The 19,882-nt window shown below is 45.0% G+C and overlaps 2 protein-coding genes across 2 annotated transcripts in view; one reads left to right on the top strand and one right to left on the bottom strand.

The window, feature by feature from the left end:
- Nucleotides 1-19,882, bottom strand: part of LOC138964184 (receptor-type tyrosine-protein phosphatase mu-like) — a gene marked incomplete in the record, with an annotated part of 322,563 nt that overhangs the window by 149,956 nt on the left and 152,725 nt on the right.
- The window catches only part of LOC138964185 (receptor-type tyrosine-protein phosphatase epsilon-like), an 87,010-nt gene that overhangs the window by 3,258 nt on the left and 63,870 nt on the right, over nt 1-19,882 (top strand). The window contains exon 3 of the mRNA XM_070336078.1: nt 15,270-15,491. Coding sequence (XP_070192179.1) covers nt 15,270-15,491 — 222 coding nt within the window. The remainder of the gene's footprint in view (nt 1-15,269; nt 15,492-19,882) is intronic.

The following is a 19,882-nucleotide window of genomic DNA, read 5'->3' as shown; positions in this document are numbered from 1 at the left end:
GTTAGCCGGTTTGCTGGTTAGCCGGTTCGCTGGTTAGCCGGTCCGCTGGTTAGCCGGTTCGCTGGTTAGCCGGTCTGCTGGTTAGCCGGTTAGCGTAGCTTCCTCAGGTCCCAGCTCCAACGTCTGCAGCTAGCAAAGTCCCGCCAAAGGCAGCCGTGCAGCAGTTTCAGGAAAACGTAACGAACGAAGGCTGCAAACAGAAAGCATCGGTGCACTAAACATGTCAGCTACCCCTCACCCACCACCTTAAAACATGTCATCTTTAAATATCTCATCGAGCACGTGGGCCTGCACAAAACGGACTTTTTACAACAACAAAACAGTCATTTTCCGTCCTTCTCTCCCTATCTGCAAAAACCATATACAGATTAGTATTTTAGCGTCACAGAGAGTAAATTATGCGCTAACCTGGAAAGAACAACAGAGAGTATTTCATTCCACAACACAGACTCATCAACAGCGTTAAATAATGATTTATTACCTCAAAAGCCTATGATTGTACTCTCATGGAAGCAAAATCCGCTTCCTCCCTGGAACAGCCTCTGTTCGTCAACAGTGACCAAAAACGTCCAGAACCCCTTGTCGAATCCTTATACGAAAGCCATCGCCGACGAAGGAAAGTTGACGACTTGTCCTCAGCAAAATACGTGGCAGAGAGAAGAAATAATTGGTGGAAGTTCCCTTAGAGTGCCGAATATAATACTCGGTGAAAAACCATCATACTCTAGAAACTGTGTATTAGATCCTTCCCCTTCTGCCGCTGGGTGTCAAGTGCGCCGTCCTTGTGCCTCTCTCAGACAACCTAGCCAATAACACGTGACTGACCTTGTCACAAAACCAGTCCAGCTATACACAATTCTGCCTCCCCAAGCAGAAAAAAGACACGAGAAACTCAATCCCTGAAAATCCCGTGCGCGCTGTCAGCGAAAAACCGTCAGCCCTATGACAGCAGAAACCTCCACTGTAAAACTCGTGCGCAGCAAACCCTCCGTGTTCATTGAGCACTGTCAGCAACCTCTGCTGTAGCCCAATATCACGTACAGGCGCTTTCTATCATACTCGACCAAGAACAGGCACTCCACTGAGTGACACTTTCTTGGTCTATGTCACCCGATCGTGACACACCTCCCCTCTTCAAGACGAAACCTCGGTTTCGCTCACAGTCATGTTCTCCTCTACAGCCCGAGAGAGAAAGTCAGCTCCAACATTGTTGGCGCCCGGAATGACGCGTACCGTGAATTGGTACGGTTGGAGAATCAACGCCCAGCGCATAAGTCTGGCGTTTGCCAACCTTGCAACCTGAAGATATTGCAGAGGTTGATGGTCCGTCTCCAGACAGAAAGGTCGTCCGTACAGGTACGCTTCGAACTTCTGGATGCCCCAGACAATGGCGAGACACTCGCGTTCAACCGTTGCATACGCTGCCTCGGCCGAGGTCAGCTTACGGCTGGCGAAGCAAACAGGGTGCAAAAACCCCTCTGTCTCCTGAAGCAACACTGCAACACAAGTCCCTTCCCTGAAGCGTCTGTCCTCAGCACGAAGTCCTTGTTCAGGTCTGGTAGTCGGAGAATAGGCTGACTGGTGAGTCGCCTCTTCAGGGTGTTGAATGCGGAGCTACATTCCTCAGTCCACACTACAACGGTCGGTTGTAGTTTCTTGGTAAGGTTGGTCAGTGGTAGAGCGATTTCGGCGAAGTGCGGGATGAAGCGTCTGTAGAAGCTGGCTAGGCCCAGGAAAGACCTGACTTCTTTCTTCGTGCGCGGTGGCTCCGCCTCCCGAATCTTCTAGATCTTGTCGTCCTCTGGAACGAGCAATCCCTCGCCGACAACATGACCCAGGAAAGACAATTCCCGAAATCCCAAGAAGCACTTGGACGGTTTAGCTCCCAGATTTCCGTCCTTCAACCTTCCGAACACGTCGCGCAGGGCGTCGAGATGTTCAGTCCATGTCTCAGTCGCGATCAGCACATCGTCGATGAAACTGCTGATGTCCTCGCGCTTCAATGGTTCCAAAAGTTTCCTCATCATGCGAGTGAAGACGGCACCTGCATTCTGTAGACCAAAAGGCATGACTGTCCACTGGAACTGGCCGAACGGAGTGGTAAATGCAGTCTTTGGGCGATCTTCCTCGGCAACTGGAATTTGCCAGTATCCCTTGGTGAGGTCTAATTTTGAAAAATACTTGGCCTTGGCCAAGTGACTGAAGAGGTAGTCCACATCAGGCATGGGTTCCGCGTCAAACGCCGTAATCTTGTTCAGCTTCCGGTAGTCGACACAGAACCTGACGCGTCCATCCTTCTTCTTCACAAGCACAATTGGTGAACTGTAGGGAGAGTTCGCTGGCTCGATGACGCCCAACTTCGTCATGTCGGCGATTTCCTTCCTGACCACCTCCTTCTGGGCGTGAGGCATGGGATACTGCTTCGTCCTCACTGGCTGTTTCTCCAGCAAGTCGAAGGTAAACTCCTCTAGATGCGTCTGAAGTGGTATGTCTGTAAGGACCCGTGCTGCATCCTTCAGGATCTCTTGCAGGTCCGCCTGCTGGTCGTCCCCAAGATCAGGTGAGATGTGCACGTCCGTGTGATCCTCACTAGCCTCCAGCGGACAAACTGGTACACGTCCTCCTCCCTGTTCTTCCGTTGTCTCGTCCATCACGACAGCAACTGCTTCTGTCACTTTGTCCTTTTCCCCGTAGGCAGTCCTTTCTATGTAGGCGCGCAGCAGGTTGGCGTGGTACAGGCGTGCTTTCCCGTTCATGACGATCCTGTAGTCGTTCTGGCCCACTTTCGCTGTCACCTCAAAAGGTCCTTGCCACTGCAGTTGTAGCTTGTTGTGTTTGACAGGTAAAAGTAGCAACACCCGTTCTCCAATCTTGAAGCTGCGCGGCCGTGCCTTGCGGTCGAATCCTCGCGCGTAACGCTGTGCTGCTCTGCCCAGGTTCTCTTGAGCCAGTTTGCAGGTCTCTTCAATCCTGTTCCTGAGTTCTACGATGTAGGTCGCTGTCGTCTGCACCTCCTCGTCAGCTTCTTCGTCCGTCCAAGCCTGACGCAGGATAGCCATGGGACCGCGTACCTGTCTGCCGTACAACAACTCAAATGGGGAAAAGCCCAAGCTCTCCTGAGGAACCTCGCGGTATGCAAAAAGCAATGCTGGGATGTACCTGTCCCACGTGCGTGGTTTCTCCTGAGCTAGTTTCCTCAGCATGGTCTTCAAGGTGCCATTGAACCTTTCCACCAGTCCGTTGCACTGAGCATGGTAAGGAGTGGTGAAGTGCTGCTCCAGTGATAGCAGTCGTGCTGCCTCCGCCACCACTCCTCCCGTGAACTGCGTGCCTCTGTCGGTGAGTACCTCTGATGGAATTCCCAGCCGGGACCACATAGTAACCAGAGCCTCAGCTACTCGCGTGGCTTCAATCGATTTCAGAGGGATCGCCTCTGGGTATCGAGTAGCGTAGTCCACCATGGTCAAAATGTATCTGTTTCCGTCCTCAGACGCAGGCAAGATGGGCCCGATGATGTCCACTGCCACCCGACGAAAGGGTTCGTCGATGAGCGGCATCTTCTCTAAGGGGACCTTCCTCACCCTTCCTTTGGCAACCACCTTCTGGCACTTATCGCAGGACGCACAGAAACGTCGGACATCCGTGCAGATGCCTGGCCAGTAAAAGTGGCGCCAGACACGATCCGTGGTCTTCTTGGTACCAAGATGACCTCCCAGAATCGAGTCGTGTGCCGTTGCCATGACACCCTCGCGAAACTCGCGAGGCACGACAACCTGTTTGAATGTACCTTCTTGGTTGCTGAACTCCCGGTAGAGCAACTTCTTGTCCCTGAGGAACCTTGACCTCCCATGCTTCCCGCTCAGCTTCACCTTCCCCGACTTCGCGTGCTCCCGAGGAGTTGCTAATGTCGGATCAGATGCCTGAGCCTTCGCGAGAAGCGCGGGGGTCACGTTCCCCAGGGCAGCTCGTGCAGCAGGTAGGGGTTTGAGAGGTTTGTCCTCTCGCTCCGCCTGTGCCCGCGTGAGCACTGAAATGACGTCGGGAGACCGATAAACGGGAACCTCCCTGGTGACGCCGTCCACAAACTGAACCCGGTTTCCAATGAGCAGGTCGCATGGAGGATCGTCCATGACGACGGCCACAATGGTCCCCGTGAACAACGGTGTTACGACCTTGATCACTGCCGTGTTCAAGTCGTAAGCGTGAGATGCCTCGGCCATTCTCACTCTGATGCTGTCTCCTGTGTAGGCCATAGCTGGAACTAGACTCGCCCGAACCACTATCATGTCTGCCCCTGTGTCCCGCAGACCTTCGCCCTTCACTCCGTTAACGTAGACGTTGCAGTGGGGCTGGAAATGTTTCCTGGAGCACGGAACGCAGAGTTGTGGAATGGTGCATGAGCTCGTGACGTCCCTTAACTCCTCGCTGCCAACAAAGTGTACGCCCTTCTGGTCAGCCTGTCTCTTGTGGCAGTCCTTCTTCACGTGGCCCCGCTTGTTGCAGTAGTAACACTGGATGTCAGTTCTGGAACCTGATCCTTTGTGTCCCTGATCGTCCTTCCCGTCCTTGGGTCCTGAAGAACCCGAATTTCCCGAATTTCCCGATTTTCCCGGCCGTGAGCCTGAAGATTTGCCGGAGATCGCCTGGGCGTCCTCGTGTACTCTGATCCAGTCGGCTGCCTCCTGAGTAGTCTTTGGCTGGTGTTCCTGCACAAAGGTCACCACCTCAGGTCGCAGGCTGGACATCAGTTGCTCCATGACAATGAGGTCGGCAAGGTCGTTGACGGTCCAGTCCTTTTCGGCCATCTCCACCCAGCGCCGCAGGTAGAGATTAAGGCGTGCCACAAACTGATGACTCAGCTCGCCGCTCAGTCTCTTGCTGTTGCGCAGACGTCGTCGGTAGGCTTCAGCAGTCAGGTTGAAGCGCTGGAGTAACGCCTTCTTAAGTGCCTGATAGTCTCTCGCCTCGTCGTCATCCAAAGCGTTGTAGAGCTGCAATGCGCGTCCTTTCAAGCAGGTGCTAAGGCGGCTAGCCCACGTGGCCTCTTCCCACTTCTGGTCAGATGCAATGCGCTCAAACCGGCGTAAAAAGTCGTCGAGCTCGTCCTTGTCATCGTCGAACGTCGGCAGTCTCGTACGGTCGGCAACAAACGTCGGCGCGCTAGCCTGAGTAAGCGTACCCTTCTCGGCCTGTAGCCTAGCTAGCTCTAGCTGGTGATCGCGATCCGCCTGTTCCTTCCGGTCTAGTCTGTCACGTTCGTCTTTCTTTTCCTGTCTGTCTCGCTCTCTTTCTTGTCTGTCAAGTTCGGCCTGTCGTTCGGCCTGTCGTTCCCTTTCTTGTCTGTCTCGTTCATCTTTCTCTTTCCGTTCTTGTCTGTCACGTTCGTCTTTCTTTTCCTGTCTGTCTCGTTCGTCTTTCTCTTTCTTGTCCTGTCTGTCACGTTCGGCCTGTCGTTCTTGTCTGTCAAGCTCTTCTTTTCTCGTCTGTCGCTCTATGTCTTCCTTACGTTCTAACTCCTTGCGCTTAAGCAAACTACGCGCTCTAACGCGTGCGTCACGCTCTGTCTGTTCCTCGCTACCAGGAGTCTCAAAAGTTAATCTCTTCGTAGGAGATCCCCCTGTAGCCATGGTTAGTTTAGCAAAGCTTTATCACAAAAGTAAGTCTAACGCAGCTATAGCTAGAACACGCGGTGATGAAAGCGGTGGATACAAAAATCCAGCAACCGGAAAATGCAGAAGAAAAATCCAAACGGTGTAGAACAAATCGCGTAGCCTACTTTATCGGCTGCTTTTTGCGGTGAAACAAAGTGTTTCCCACAGCCGTGACCTACTTTATCGGCTGCTTTTTGCGGTGAAACAGAGTGTCTCCCACAGCCTTGGTTAGGACAGAAGTCCTCGGACCCTTCCCCCCCAAAATTCCAACAAAGTCAAAATATGGAGAAAAATCCAAGTAAAACAAGACGGTAGAAATGTAACCTGTTACAAAATGCGAAACAACAATGTAGAGAAAACTGAGTAAAACGAATAACAAATCCGCTAACCCCGCTCAGCTCTCTGCAACGGAAAACTCTGAACGTACAACAACAAAGATTCACAAACAAAGGAAAGGGAAGTAATCACAGTTAGCGCATACAATAACTCACAAATTACAATTTACATTTCCTGCAAGATGTGAATCGCTTAAGGTGTGGTATATGATCAAAACTATACAAAAAAGGGTAGCACCAAGCAGAAAAATAAGTCGAGCACTGACGAGATTATCTGCTCTTAGTTATCCTTAATTGGTGGGTCTTTATCAGTTGGAAATTAACTGAGTAAATCCCGGCTTGGCCCCCATGTGTCACGTTTCAATATATCACTTAAGGTGATTATGAACCGGTTAATTACTACTAATTAACTAACCACACCACGATCCACTCTCGCAGTCATACAATTAAATAGAGTCAACAAAAGTATAAGTTTCAGACGCCTGTTTATGTATAAACTCACCACCTCCCTCGAGCCTTCACTCAAAATATGTTCCTTTTACGTTCTCAACACGTAAAAAACCCGTGGTCACTGACAAAATGCCAGTGGTATATAGAAAATTAACGTAACACGCTGAACCCGTGTAAATACAGTCAAAATGAGAATGTTCTGTTCAAAAGCTCTAGTTCATGCGGGTGTCACCACCCCACGTTGTCACTACTCCAATGAAATCACAGATACGAAAAGACAACGGTGGTCAACGGGGTGCGTAAGACATGGTGCACTTAGCTTTCTTTCTGTATGCTGGTTAGCCGGTATGCTGGTTAGCCGGGTTGCTGGTTAGCCGGTTTGCTGGTTAGCCGGTTCGCTGGTTAGCCGGTCCGCTGGTTAGCCGGTTCGCTGGTTAGCCGGTCTGCTGGTTAGCCGGTTAGCGTAGCTTCCTCAGGTCCCAGCTCCAACGTCTGCAGCTAGCAAAGTCCCGCCAAAGGCAGCCGTGCAGCAGTTTCAGGAAAACGTAACGAACGAAGGCTGCAAACAGAAAGCATCGGTGCACTAAACATGTCAGCTACCCCTCACCCACCACCTTAAAACATGTCATCTTTAAATATCTCATCGAGCACGTGGGCCTGCACAAAACGGACTTTTTACAACAACAAAACAGTCATTTTCCGTCCTTCTCTCCCTATCTGCAAAAACCATATACAGATTAGTATTTTAGCGTCACAGAGAGTAAATTATGCGCTAACCTGGAAAGAACAACAGAGAGTATTTCATTCCACAACACAGACTCATCAACAGCGTTAAATAATGATTTATTACCTCAAAAGCCTATGATTGTACTCTCATGGAAGCAAAATCCGCTTCCTCCCTGGAACAGCCTCTGTTCGTCAACAGTGACCAAAAACGTCCAGAACCCCTTGTCGAATCCTTATGCGAAAGCCATCGCCGACGAAGGAAAGTTGACGACTTGTCCTCAGCAAAATACGTGGCAGAGAGAAGAAATAATTGGTGGAAGTTCCCTTAGAGTGCCGAATATAATACTCGGTGAAAAACCATCATACTCTAGAAACTGTGTATTAGATCCTTCCCCTTCTGCCGCTGGGTGTCAAGTGCGCCGTCCTTGTGCCTCTCTCAGACAACCTAGCCAATAACACGTGACTGACCTTGTCACAAAACCAGTCCAGCTATACACAATTCTGCCTCCCCAAGCAGAAAAAAGACACGAGAAACTCAATCCCTGAAAATCCCGTGCGCGCTGTCAGCGAAAAACCGTCAGCCCTATGACAGCAGAAACCTCCACTGTAAAACTCGTGCGCAGCAAACCCTCCGTGTTCATTGAGCACTGTCAGCAACCTCTGCTGTAGCCCAATATCACGTACAGGCGCTTTCTATCATACTCGACCAAGAACAGGCACTCCACTGAGTGACACTTTCTTGGTCTATGTCACCCGATCGTGACACCGAATAGCATTTGACACTGAGAGGACAATGACCGAGTTCACCCGACATGATTTTTCTTCTTAAAATCTTCATCGTGCTTCCTGGGCCGTGGACAAGCCACGTCCCGTCTTGAGAAAAAATAAATAAGCCAGATTTACATGTTGTAGTTTACTTCATCTTAGTAGACATAGTGATATTTTCTTTCTCAAATGGAGGTGTCTCTTGCCGCAATGCAACAGAGTGTGTGTGTGTGTGTGTGTGTGTGTGTGTGTGTGTGTGTGTGTGTGTGTGTGTGTGTGTGTGTGTGTGTGTGTATGTGTGTGTGTGTGTGTGTGTGTGTGTGTGTGTGTGTGTGTGTGTGTGTGTGAGAGAGAGAACAAGAACAAGAACACGAACAAATCTTTAATTGTCTAAGGCCACAGCCCCTTATAATAGTGGTTAAAATAACAGCAATAGTATCTGCACAGTTATAAATTAAAGTCACGCATGAAATTCAACAAATACATTTAGACCCTGATGACATGTCACTGAACCTGATTTATGAGGGTTCGTCTCTGTGTGAGAGAGAGAGAGAGAGAGAGAGAGAGAGAGAGAGAGAGAGAGAGAGAGAGAGAGAGAGAGAAAGAGCAAGAGAGAGAGAGAGAGAGAGAGAGAGAGAGAGAGAGAGAGAGAGAGAGAGAGATATATATAACCTAATTTAACTTGTTTTAACCTAATTTCTGGGTTAAAACTTGTCTAAATTTCTAAATTCTTTCTTAATAAATATTAATTTTACACTTTGGCCTTAAATCAAAGTGTTTCCCTTCACAGATATCCTCTTGGGGTTGTCAGATGAGGGTAGTCTCCCATGCCAACAGAAGCTACCATTCAGAGAATGGTTTGCTTCTTAGTTGGATACCCATATGGGTTGACAACTCTCGCCATCAGTACCACCTGACCACTGATGAGACACAATAGTGTCGAAACACGTGTCTGGTCTAGGTACAAATACAATGGTCCTCCTCAGGACTAGATTACCTTGCGATACGTCCCCCACAAAGGGACTTTGCTCTGTAAATCTCGGTCCCCCTTGAGGAGGGTCTGATGTTCCCAATAGGCTGTCTGTGAAGGGATACTTATTTCTCTCTCTATCTCTGCTAAGAGATTTTAACAAATCTCGGAAGAAAGTCTCTGCTGACTTTCAATTGTTTCTTTCACAATTTCTGATATATATATATATATATATATATATATATATATATATATATATATATATATATATATATATATAAAACATCAGAAATTGTGAAAGAAACAATTGAAAGTCAGCAGAGACTTTCTTCCGAGATTTGTTAAAATCTCTTAGCAGAGATAGAGAGAGAAATAAGTATCCCTTCACAGACAGCCTATTGGGAGCATCAGACCCTCCTCAAGGGGGACCGAGATTTACAGAGCAAAGTCCCTTTGTGGGGGACGTATCGCAAGGTAATCTAGTCCTGAGGAGGACCATTGTATTTGTACCTAGACCAGACACGTGTTTCGACACTATTGTGTCTCATCAGTGGTCAGGTGGTACTGATGGCGAGAGTTGTCAACCCATGGTATCCAACTAAGAAGCAAACCATTCTCTGAATGGTAGCTTCTGTTGGCATGGGAGACTACCCTCATCTGACAACCCCAAGAGAATATCTGTGAATGGAAACACTTTGATTTAAGGCCAAAGTGTAGAATTGATATTTACTAAGAAAGAATTTAGAAATTTAGACAAGTTTTAACCAAGAAATTAGGTTAAAACAAGGGAAATTTGAAAAAGCCTAAAGGGAGGTAACTCTGTACCAGCCTGCAGATCCAGAAATGGATACGCGAACAAGTTAGATCTAATTTTGAAAAGGTTAAACAGGAAAAGCGGTCAACTTTTCACTGCTGTTCAACACAGGACTTGGTAAAGAAGAAGTTTTCTCCGAGATTTGTTAAAATCTCTTAGCAGAGAAAGAGAGAGAAATAAGTATCCCTTCACAGACAGCCTATTGGGAGCATCAGACCCTCCTCAAGGGGGACCAACATTTACAGAGCAAAGTCCCTTTGTGGCGGACGTAGCAAGGTAATCTAGTCCTGAGGAGGACCATTGTATTTGTACCTATAAATAGATATATATACATATATATATATGTGGGCGTCTTCAATCTTGGCACGGAGAGTGTGACATTTTGTAATTTAAAGTTGGATTGTCACAAAAATTGGCATAGTAGTCCGTTGTTCTTAATCAAACTGAAACACATACTTTCAAGAGAAAAAAGCAATATTTTTGGCAGTTAAAAGTCCGTTAAATCTCATTTTTAAGCCGATTTTATTGAAATTTGGTTAGTAGGTCTGTTGTTTCTAACTGAATATCATAACACACTTTTCAAGACAAAAACCAGTTTTGGCAGTTTGAAAAACCGTTAAACCCCATTTTTTCACCGATCTTAGTGAAATTTTGTAGGTAGATCTGTTGTCCCTAACTAAATTTCAATTCAAACTTCCAAAACTGGTTTTTGTCTTGAAAAGTAAACTTTTGTCCGTTAAAAACAGTTAAGGTTTGATATTTTTCTTTGATGTTGACGATGTTTGTTTGATAGGACCACAAACCCTGACTGAATTTAGATATACACCTTTTAAGAAGAAAAACAAACTTTTGTCCGTTAAAACCCGTTATATCTCATTTCTGCACCGATTGTGGTCATCAGACGTTGAGGTTAAGCAGACTGATATTTATAGCCTACTCCAACAGGATCAAGCCTAGTACAGGTTCACAGGCCAAATACCTGAGTGTACCAGCTGAATAACACTGTACGGGCCGAACAGAAATATGTACGGATGACGTCACGACGAAATTACGTATTGTAATGACGTTCAGCGTTCCATTTCGTCATTTTGAAGAATAAATTGCATTGAATTTGCTTGTCAAAACCAGTAGCCATTTGGTGTGTACATCTATTTTGAGTTTTGAACAAAATTCAAACAAGCCTTGCAGCATTTCGATTATATATTTTTTTTTATTGATTTTACTGAATTTTAAATCGATTTTGTCATTCAAAATTCACTGTTTGGAGAGTAACATGCTTGTGGTGTGTTCTCAGGAGTGTTTTTTCCAAAGTCAAATGTCTCTTGAATCTTTGGGGTATGGCAACATAATGATTTCATAAGAGACATCCATAGTGTGATTCGACTTGCTATTCACAGCACAAAGAAGCCAGTGCAAATGTGAGTTCTTGAGACCATTTGTTATTGAATATGTTAGTGTATGTGCTTTGCTGGCCTTAGATGATTCTACTCTCATATTTTCTTGAAAAATGGATGTACGCGACCGACTTTTTACCGTGCCTGTTTAGGCGAAATGCCTTGTCATTTATCAACTTTGCTTAGCATCATTTAACTTTCATCCTTTGTGGTATTTTCAACACCTGTATCGCATTTGAAAACTGTGTAATTTTAAAAAACGAGCACTTCAAAGTTGCGTGTTGACCGATGTCACACATTTCGTCGCCATTTTGACTCGCTCATCGGATTACAAAAATATATTATAAATTCACAAGAACAGATTTTTGTAATATTGAGCGTTCATTTTATTAGTAAAATGCCTCAGAAGGCAAATGAATAACATTTGGTTCTGTCATATTTGCAGCAATGTGTCCAAACACATCCCCAAAGTTGTACACCTATCAATTTTTGGTCTGTGCTCAGTATCAGAGACGCCCACATATATATATATATATATAGAGAGAGAGAGAGAGAGAGAGAGAGAGAAAGAGAAAGTCAGAGAGAGAGATAGACAGACAGACAGACAGACAGACAACCAGACAGACAGACATACAGACAGACAGACAGACAGAGGCAGCGAGAGACACAGAGAGAAACGCAGAGATAGATACAAAATATAAAAACGAGCGACTGGAAGAGATTGTGATCATTACGATCTGTCGACAAAAACCAAACAGAATACATTAATTAAGACGTCACCACACTACGTAGTCTAAATGCTAAATATAGTAAACACGTTCGAACACTGTCTTCATTCACTGATGCCATAAGCAGAGTGAACTTATGCAAGCTTGGCATTCTGTAAAACTCAGCACCTTGTGAGAGAGAGAGAGAGAGAGAGAGAGAGAGAGAGAGAGAGAGAGAGAGAGAGAGAGAGAGAGAGAGATGGGAAAGATAGAGAGAGTGAGAGAGAGAGTGAGAGAGCGAGAGTGAGAGTGAGAGAGAGAGGGGGAGAGAGAGAGTGAGAGAGACAGAGACAGAGACAGAGACAGAGACAGACAGCCAGACAGCCAGACAGACAGACAGAGACAGAGAGACAGATAGACAGAGAGTGCGAACACTGAGGTGTTGCTTTTCTCATGCGTTCATCGCCACCTGAAATGTTAACCAACTGACCGTGAACATTAACATATCTCATGAGCTACTTCTTTTCAATTCTGGTAAGCGAATAGTGTTTTGTGTTTATGCAAAAGTGAAACTCATGCACTCCAACAACATTTCTTTGCTGAGTCTGGGGACCTGCTAAAATCAGTGCAAGATTTCTCATGAAATTGGACACAGATACCTGAAATGTCAGAGTAAATGGTTTCACTAAAAACTGTTCACTAAATACACTATTTACATATCCTTGATTTATTTGTTTGATGGTAAAATAATTCCCCCTGTCGTGGGTTGAGTTAAGTTTGCCTAAGTTGTATTATAAATGCAAGGCAGTTGTCGGCATTTAAGTAAATCCTTTTCTAAACTCTACCATGGGTATGTTACCTCACTGATAGAATGTAGTTATATGGCGCTTCTGTCTTCCATGTGGTAGTTCAAACAACTTCCTAGTACGCCCACGGGTAGCATTTTTCTGTTGTGACTATAGGGAGCTCTCAGTGTAATCAAGTCATTGTGGGCACATACGTACAGCTTATCACGCGTTCTGAACATTGAGAATACTACTTGGCTTACAGTGTGATACCAGGTTTTCATGATGTTTGTGTGTGTGAAATGCGATGTCTCAAATATTTGAAAAACAGCAACAAGTGTAACTCTGGTATCTCACATCAAGCCATACTGTCCTACTCTTATCCCACATTCTGAACTTATTGTGCCTTCTTCCTCTAACTCATTGACAGCTCAGTCGCCTTTACCTTGTGCCAGGGACAGTGCGTTATACATTTTTTCTCACTTGGTTGTTCTTGATGTGAAGAATTTAGCATTCCCTATTTGAAATTTATACCCATGTTTGTCTGCCTGTCTGCCTGTCTGTTCGCTTTGTTTGTTTACATATCAATGGCTGAGGTGTGTCGTTATTTGTGTTTGTGTTGTTTTTCTGTACGGTAAGGACAGGTTGTAAGACTACACGTGTGCCTCAATCCACTATCCTAATGAAATAAATATTGATTAATCAATCAATCATGAAACAATCCATCTCTCTCTCTCTCTCTCTCTCTCTCTCTCTCTCTCTCTCTCTCTCTCTCTCTCTCTCTCTCTCTCTCTCTCTCTCTCTCTCTCTGACCGGCACGGGTGGCCTTGTGGTAAGGCGTCCGCCCCGTGATCGGGAGGTCGTGGGTTCGAACCCCGGCCGGGTCATACCTAAGACTTTAAAATTGGCAATCTAGTGGCTGCTCCGCCTGGCGTCTGGCTGTTAGGAAACGCTACCGTTGCTGAGCTTTGGTTCAGTTTTGTGTATTGCATGTAGTTGACTTATTTGTACTTTGTGGGAAAGTACCGATATTATATTTTGTAAACACAATATTTATGCTTGGACGAGAATGCAGGTGAACTTTCTAGTCCTGTCAAAACAAGTTGTTTACCACGCTATTTGTAGTGTGAGTTCGTGGCGTTCGTTCGGATTAAGTGCGTCGGCGCTTTTGATGTACGTCACAGAGAACGTCACCGTTCTAGTCCATAGACGGTTCGTATATAATGTAGTTGTATCATGTTCGGTCTGGAATATTCTCGAGATTGAGTATTTACTATATATGCCAGCGCGATTTGAATGTTAGAAAAGCTTCTATTTGAGTTCTGCTACGATGTGCAGTTGTATACATGTATGGAATGCTAAATAAATCCTCGAACTCAATTTGACGAGTTGTTTTCTGCTGCTGCGAAGACGGGCGACGTAGAATAAAAGAACACAACTATACGACATTTGAGAACTTGTGGCAATCTCAAGTGTCGTGTAACACTGGCATTATGGGGTTAGTGCTGTGACTGGTTGGTCCGGTGTCAAAATAATGTGACTGGGTGAGACATGAAGCCTGTGCTGCGACTTCTGTCTTGTGTGTGGCGCACGTTATATGTCAAAGCAGCACCGCCCTGATATGGCCCTTCGTGGTCGGCTGGGCGTTAAGCAAACAAACAAACAAACTCTCTCTCTCTCTCTCTCTCTCTCTCTCTCTCTCTCTCTCTCTCTCTCTCTCTCTCTCTCTCTCTCTCTCTCTCTCTGTCTCTCCCTCTGGTCCACTCTTCCAGCATGCATAACGCCGTTATTTGGAAATTGTTACAAAGACAGTAACACAGGACACAACACACAGAGAAATTCATACGGATCGGTAACTCAAGTCGACAGTTGGTGACGTGATCATCCGTCTCAGTCGCGAGGCAGACGTCTGGATGACGCGAAGCAGGGGTATTTTGTGACAGTGTCGGGTTACAAAGCTGCCAGTCTTTATCTGTGTGGTTTAATCGGTTTGTACACATAGTTGCCTGGGCTCATAGAGCTGTAGTTAAAACACTTACTTTTAAACATGCTTTGTGTAGGTAGACTGAATTGCCATAATTACAATACTTGGTGTGGGTTCAACATGTGTTCAGAGATATACAGCATTATTGTATCATGGTAAACAGCTTCAAGGAACCCCAATTTCTATATTAGTGTAACCGTGTGCCGAAACACTACGATCACCTCGGGAAGCGAAGTGCAATCAAACAGGATTGAAAATGTTAGGGCTAATTTCTTAGCCCTATAAAAACTGTTATGCAAACCCGAAGGTTTCCATGAACATACAGACAATCGGAAACCACCAGACCCCATCACAAACAGACTTCTACAATCCACTGGTGTTGACTTTTAAAGGCCAACAACTCGGGTGCAGAGTCGGCTGTGAAAGGAGCGGTATAGCCTCCCCTGTCACAATCGCCCCCGTTTGAAATGAACTTCGTCCCGAAGTTCCGAACCGGGGGACCACTGTCCATCCCAAGTTCGCAGAATGGGAACAGCACGAAAATGTTCAGTGGTCATATTATGCCATTACCTGAACATATCATGCCGAGTCCCAACCCTGCTCGCAGCGCCAGATGTGATAGGGTGGAGTGGAAGGGGGGGAAATAGGCCAGGAAGCAAGTACGGGTTGTTATCATTTCTGTCCACAGAGAACGTTGCGTTCAACAAGCCCTGCAAGATGAGTACCCATCTTTCGTGGAACGGCAGACAGCACCTACCTGGCGTTGCGGTAAATGGAGACACAGTTGGAAATTTTATAGATACGGACAACTGCATCCATACCCGGCAAGGCGGCATACCACCGTGGTGGGAGGTGGACCTTGGTCGTCCCTACCCTGTGCACAGCGTCGTCGTCTGGGCAAGGAGTTCCTGTAAGAGATATTTACTTGTTTAATCTTTACCTCTTTGAATAAGGTGTATGTTCTCAGATTGAAAGATAGAACCGAACTGAATTGAACTGAATGGAACTGAATTGGACGTTATTTAAAAATAAATAAAGTGTACGAATGGGCTTTTTCGTTTAGTCTGACCTATGAGATCATTTTTGTCTGCACGATTTGAGGATTGCAAGGACACACACACACACACACACACACACACACACACACACACACACACACACACATACACACACACACACACACCAACAAACGCACACACACACACACACACACACACACAAAGCTCACACACACACACACGCAAACACACAACACCACCATCGCATCTTAGACACAGCCACATTTTCACACACACATACACACACACACACACACACACACATAGGTGGTTTTACAGTCATTTGGGGTCGGCTGTGTATCAAAATGCCATCTTGCTCAAAACACAGGCATTTGGGGTCTCTTTTGTTTTACGTGTTAGAAAGTTTCTTAAAACTTCAATGAGCGTTAAATGCCATTTTAAAGTGTGAAAACTCATTTCAGGAGGTTATTACATAAAATGCAACCTCCAGCGTGATTCTTAGAAAAACAGGCATTTGGGGACGATGTTTGCTGTACAGCAGTGAAATGGGGACGTATGTGTACACAAAGTGCAGAGCTACAATTACGTTATCGGTGCTATGAATGTTTTAGGTGTTAGAAAGTTTGTTAAAACTTCAATGAGCGTTAAATGCCATTCTAAAGTGTCAAAACTCATTTCAGGAGGTTATTACATAAAATGCAACCTCCAGCGTGATTTTTTAGAAACAAACAGGTATTTGGGGACGATGTTTGCTGTACAGCAGTGAAATGGGGACGTCCAAAAGTGCAGAGCTCCTGCAGAGCTATATGAATGATTTCATCACATACATGGCGCGAGGCGACATATGTTGTGAAAAATTTTACAAATCACGTTTTTGCGCCCGATATTTTCTTGTCATCTCCAAAGTCAAGGGACAAACACGAAATTCCTTGACTTTTGGGGTAGCGCGACTGTTAATTTTAAGAATTAAAAAAAAAAAATTCATTACTAGGATGTCCCATCGTTGGGAAATTCCGGTCGCTTCCTCCGAGTGGAAAGCTAGCAGTGACAGAGTCGCACTACCCCAAGTCAAGGGATCTATTAGTCCTGTTTCGCCGTTATCCCAATTCGCCCCCATCCCATTTTGGCGACATTTCTCAGGCCAAGTGTCATTTTACCACCATATCATGTACCATTAGCTCCACATCCCATTTTGGCGCAATCCCGTTTCGCCGTTAGCCCATTTCGCCCCCATCCCATTTTTGCGACATTTTACAGGCCAAGTGTCATTTTACCACCATGTCATGTACCATTAGCTCCACGTCCCATTTTGGCGCAATCCCGTTTGGCCGTTATCCCATTTTGCCCCCATCCCATTTTTGCGACATTTCTTAGGCCATGTGTCATTTTACATGCCATTCTAAAGTGTCAAAACTCATTTCAGGAGGTTATTACATAAAATGCAACCTCCAGCGTGATTTTTTAGAAACAAACAGGTATTTGGGGACGATGTTTGCTGTACAGCAGTGAAATGGGGACGCCCAAAAGTGCAGAGCTCCCGCAGAGCTATATGAATGGTTTCATCACATACATGGCGCGAGGCGACATATGTTGTGAAAAATTTTACAAATCACGTTTTTGCGCCCGATATTTTCTTGTCATCTCCAAAGTCAAGGGACAAACACGAAATTCCTTCACTTTTGGGGTAGCGCGACTCTGTTAATTTTAAGAATTAAAAAAAAAAAATTCATTACTAGGATGTCCCATCGTTGGGAAATTCCGGTCGCTTCCTCCGAGTGGAAAGCTAGCAGTGACAGAGTCGCACTACCCCAAGTCAAGGGATCTATTAGTCCTGTTTCGCCGTTATCCCAATTCGCCCCCATCCCATTTTGGCGACATTTCTCAGGCCAAGTGTCATTTTACCACCATATCATGTACCATTAGCTCCGCATCCCATTTTGGCGCAATCCCGTTTCGCCGTTAGCCCATTTTGCCCCCATCCCATTTTTGCGACATTTTACAGGCCAAGTGTCATTTTACCACCATGTCATGTACCATTAGCTCCACGTCCCATTTTGGCGCAATCCCGTTTGGCCGTTATCCCATTTTGCCCCCATCCCATTTTTGCGACATTTCATAGGCCATGTGTCATTTTACCACCGTGTCAAACCACTAGCGCCACATTCCATTTTGTCGCCATGCCGTTTTGCCGTCATCCCATTTTGCCGCCATCTCTTTTTCGCGACATTTTGGATTGTGGCAAAAATGGAATTTGGCGTAAACGGAATGTCTTCCTAGTTGAATATCGCAGTATAGTAGTATAGTGAGGCTTGGCAAGAAGAATAAATAAAAAATGTGATGGCGGCCAAATGGGATGGTGTCAAAATGGGATGACGCGCTATTGTTATGACACGGTAGTAAAATGACGCTTGGCTTGTGAAATGTCGCGACAATGGGATGGGGGATAAATGGAATACGGTGAAACGGCATGGCGGCCAAATGGGATATGGTGTCAAAATGGGATGTCGCGCTTTTGTTATGACATGTTAGTAAAATGCCCTGTCACGTAGTCTCAATCCAAATTGGAAATCCATAGCATCATCATTATAATCATTCTTATCTCATTAATCATTCAAAATTATAAATTTTATAAAATGACGCTTGGCTTGTGAAATGTCGCGAAAATGGGATGGGGCAAAAAATGGGACGGCGGCAAAAATGGGATTGCACCAAAATGGGATGTGGATCAGCCACTAGATTGCCAATTTTAAAGTCTTAGGTATGACCCGGTGTGACGTTTTTATCTTTCGCCGTGTTGATATTTCGATTTTCGGCCTCGTTGATCTAGTATAAACTCTACACTGAACAAAAAAAACACCCTTCGATAGTACTGATGAGCGACCTTGTGTACCTTACATTCATGGGGCCAAATTTGTCCAACCAATTATTTTATTTAACTTAGAAATTTGATTCATCCTAAAATGTTTCCCTTCTTACTCAAGGGACGTAACCACTCGGTACATGTTTTCGAAGAATTCGATTTTGGGAGTGAAATCTATTTAATTTCACAACCAATTTTCTTCACATGCAAGAAACTGACATGCTTTTCGTCCATAAATAATTTCCCTTCTTAATTTTACCAGGAAACAACATTTAAGTCTCGAGTAAATATCGAGGGGGAAATATGTACACAGGCGAAAGATGAAATCGTGACACCGGCCGAGGTTCGAACCCACGACCTCCCGATCACGGGGCGGACGCCTTACCACTAGGCTAACCGTGCCGGTTTACCCTTGAGTGACAGACGGACAGACACAAGAATATACAGACAGACCGTAATTAACACAAACACACACACTCAGCAGAGCAAAGCGGTATGACACACACACTCAGCAGAGCAAGGCAGTATAACACAAACACTGAGTCTGATTTATGAGAATGAGAATGAGGGAGAGAGAATTGTATTGAATTGAATTAAATTGAATTGAATTGATCTTTATCTTAACACTAACAGAATAAGAAATGCTAAAATGCTCTTTTTTTCATCCCGCAGACAGTCAAAATTCTAATCAACAAGTCGCGTAAGGCGAAAATACTATATTTAGTCAAGTAGCTGCCATTTTTCAGCAAGACCGTATACTCGTAGCATCGTCAGTCCACCGCTCATGGCAAAGGCAGTGAAATTGACAAGAAGAGCGGGGTAGTAGTTGCGCTAAGAAGGATAGCACGCTTTTCTGTACCTCTCTTTGTTTTAACTTTCTGAGCGTGTTTTTAATCCAAAAATATCATATCTATATGTTTTTGGAATCAGGAACCGACAAGGAATAAGATGAAAGTGTTTTTAAATTGATTTGGACAATTTAATTTTGATAATAATTTTTATATATTTAATTTTCAGAGCTTGTTTTTAATCCGAATATAACATATTTATATGTTTTTGGAATCAGCAAATGATGGAGAATAAGATAAACGTAAATTTGGATCGTTTTATAAATTTTTATTTTTTTTTTACAATTTTCCGATTTTTAATGACCAAAGTCATTAATTAATTTTTAAGCCACCAAGCTGAAATGCAATACCGAACCCCGGGCTTCGTCGAAGAATACTTGACCAAAATTTGAACCAATTTGGTTGAAAAATGAGGGCGTGACAGTGCCGCCTCAACTTTCACGAAAAGCCGGATATGACGTCATCAAAGACATTTATCAAAAAAATGAAAAAAACGTTCGGGGATTTCATACCCAGGAACTCTCATGTCAAATTTCATAAAGATCGGTCCAGTAGTTTGGTCTGAATCGCTCTA

The sequence above is a fragment of the Littorina saxatilis genome, linkage group LG4, assembly GCF_037325665.1.
Source record: "Littorina saxatilis isolate snail1 linkage group LG4, US_GU_Lsax_2.0, whole genome shotgun sequence".
Taxonomy (NCBI): domain Eukaryota; kingdom Metazoa; phylum Mollusca; class Gastropoda; order Littorinimorpha; family Littorinidae; genus Littorina; species Littorina saxatilis.
The sequence above is the reverse complement of the archived record's forward strand: the minus strand, read 5'-3'. Positions and strand labels throughout refer to the sequence as shown.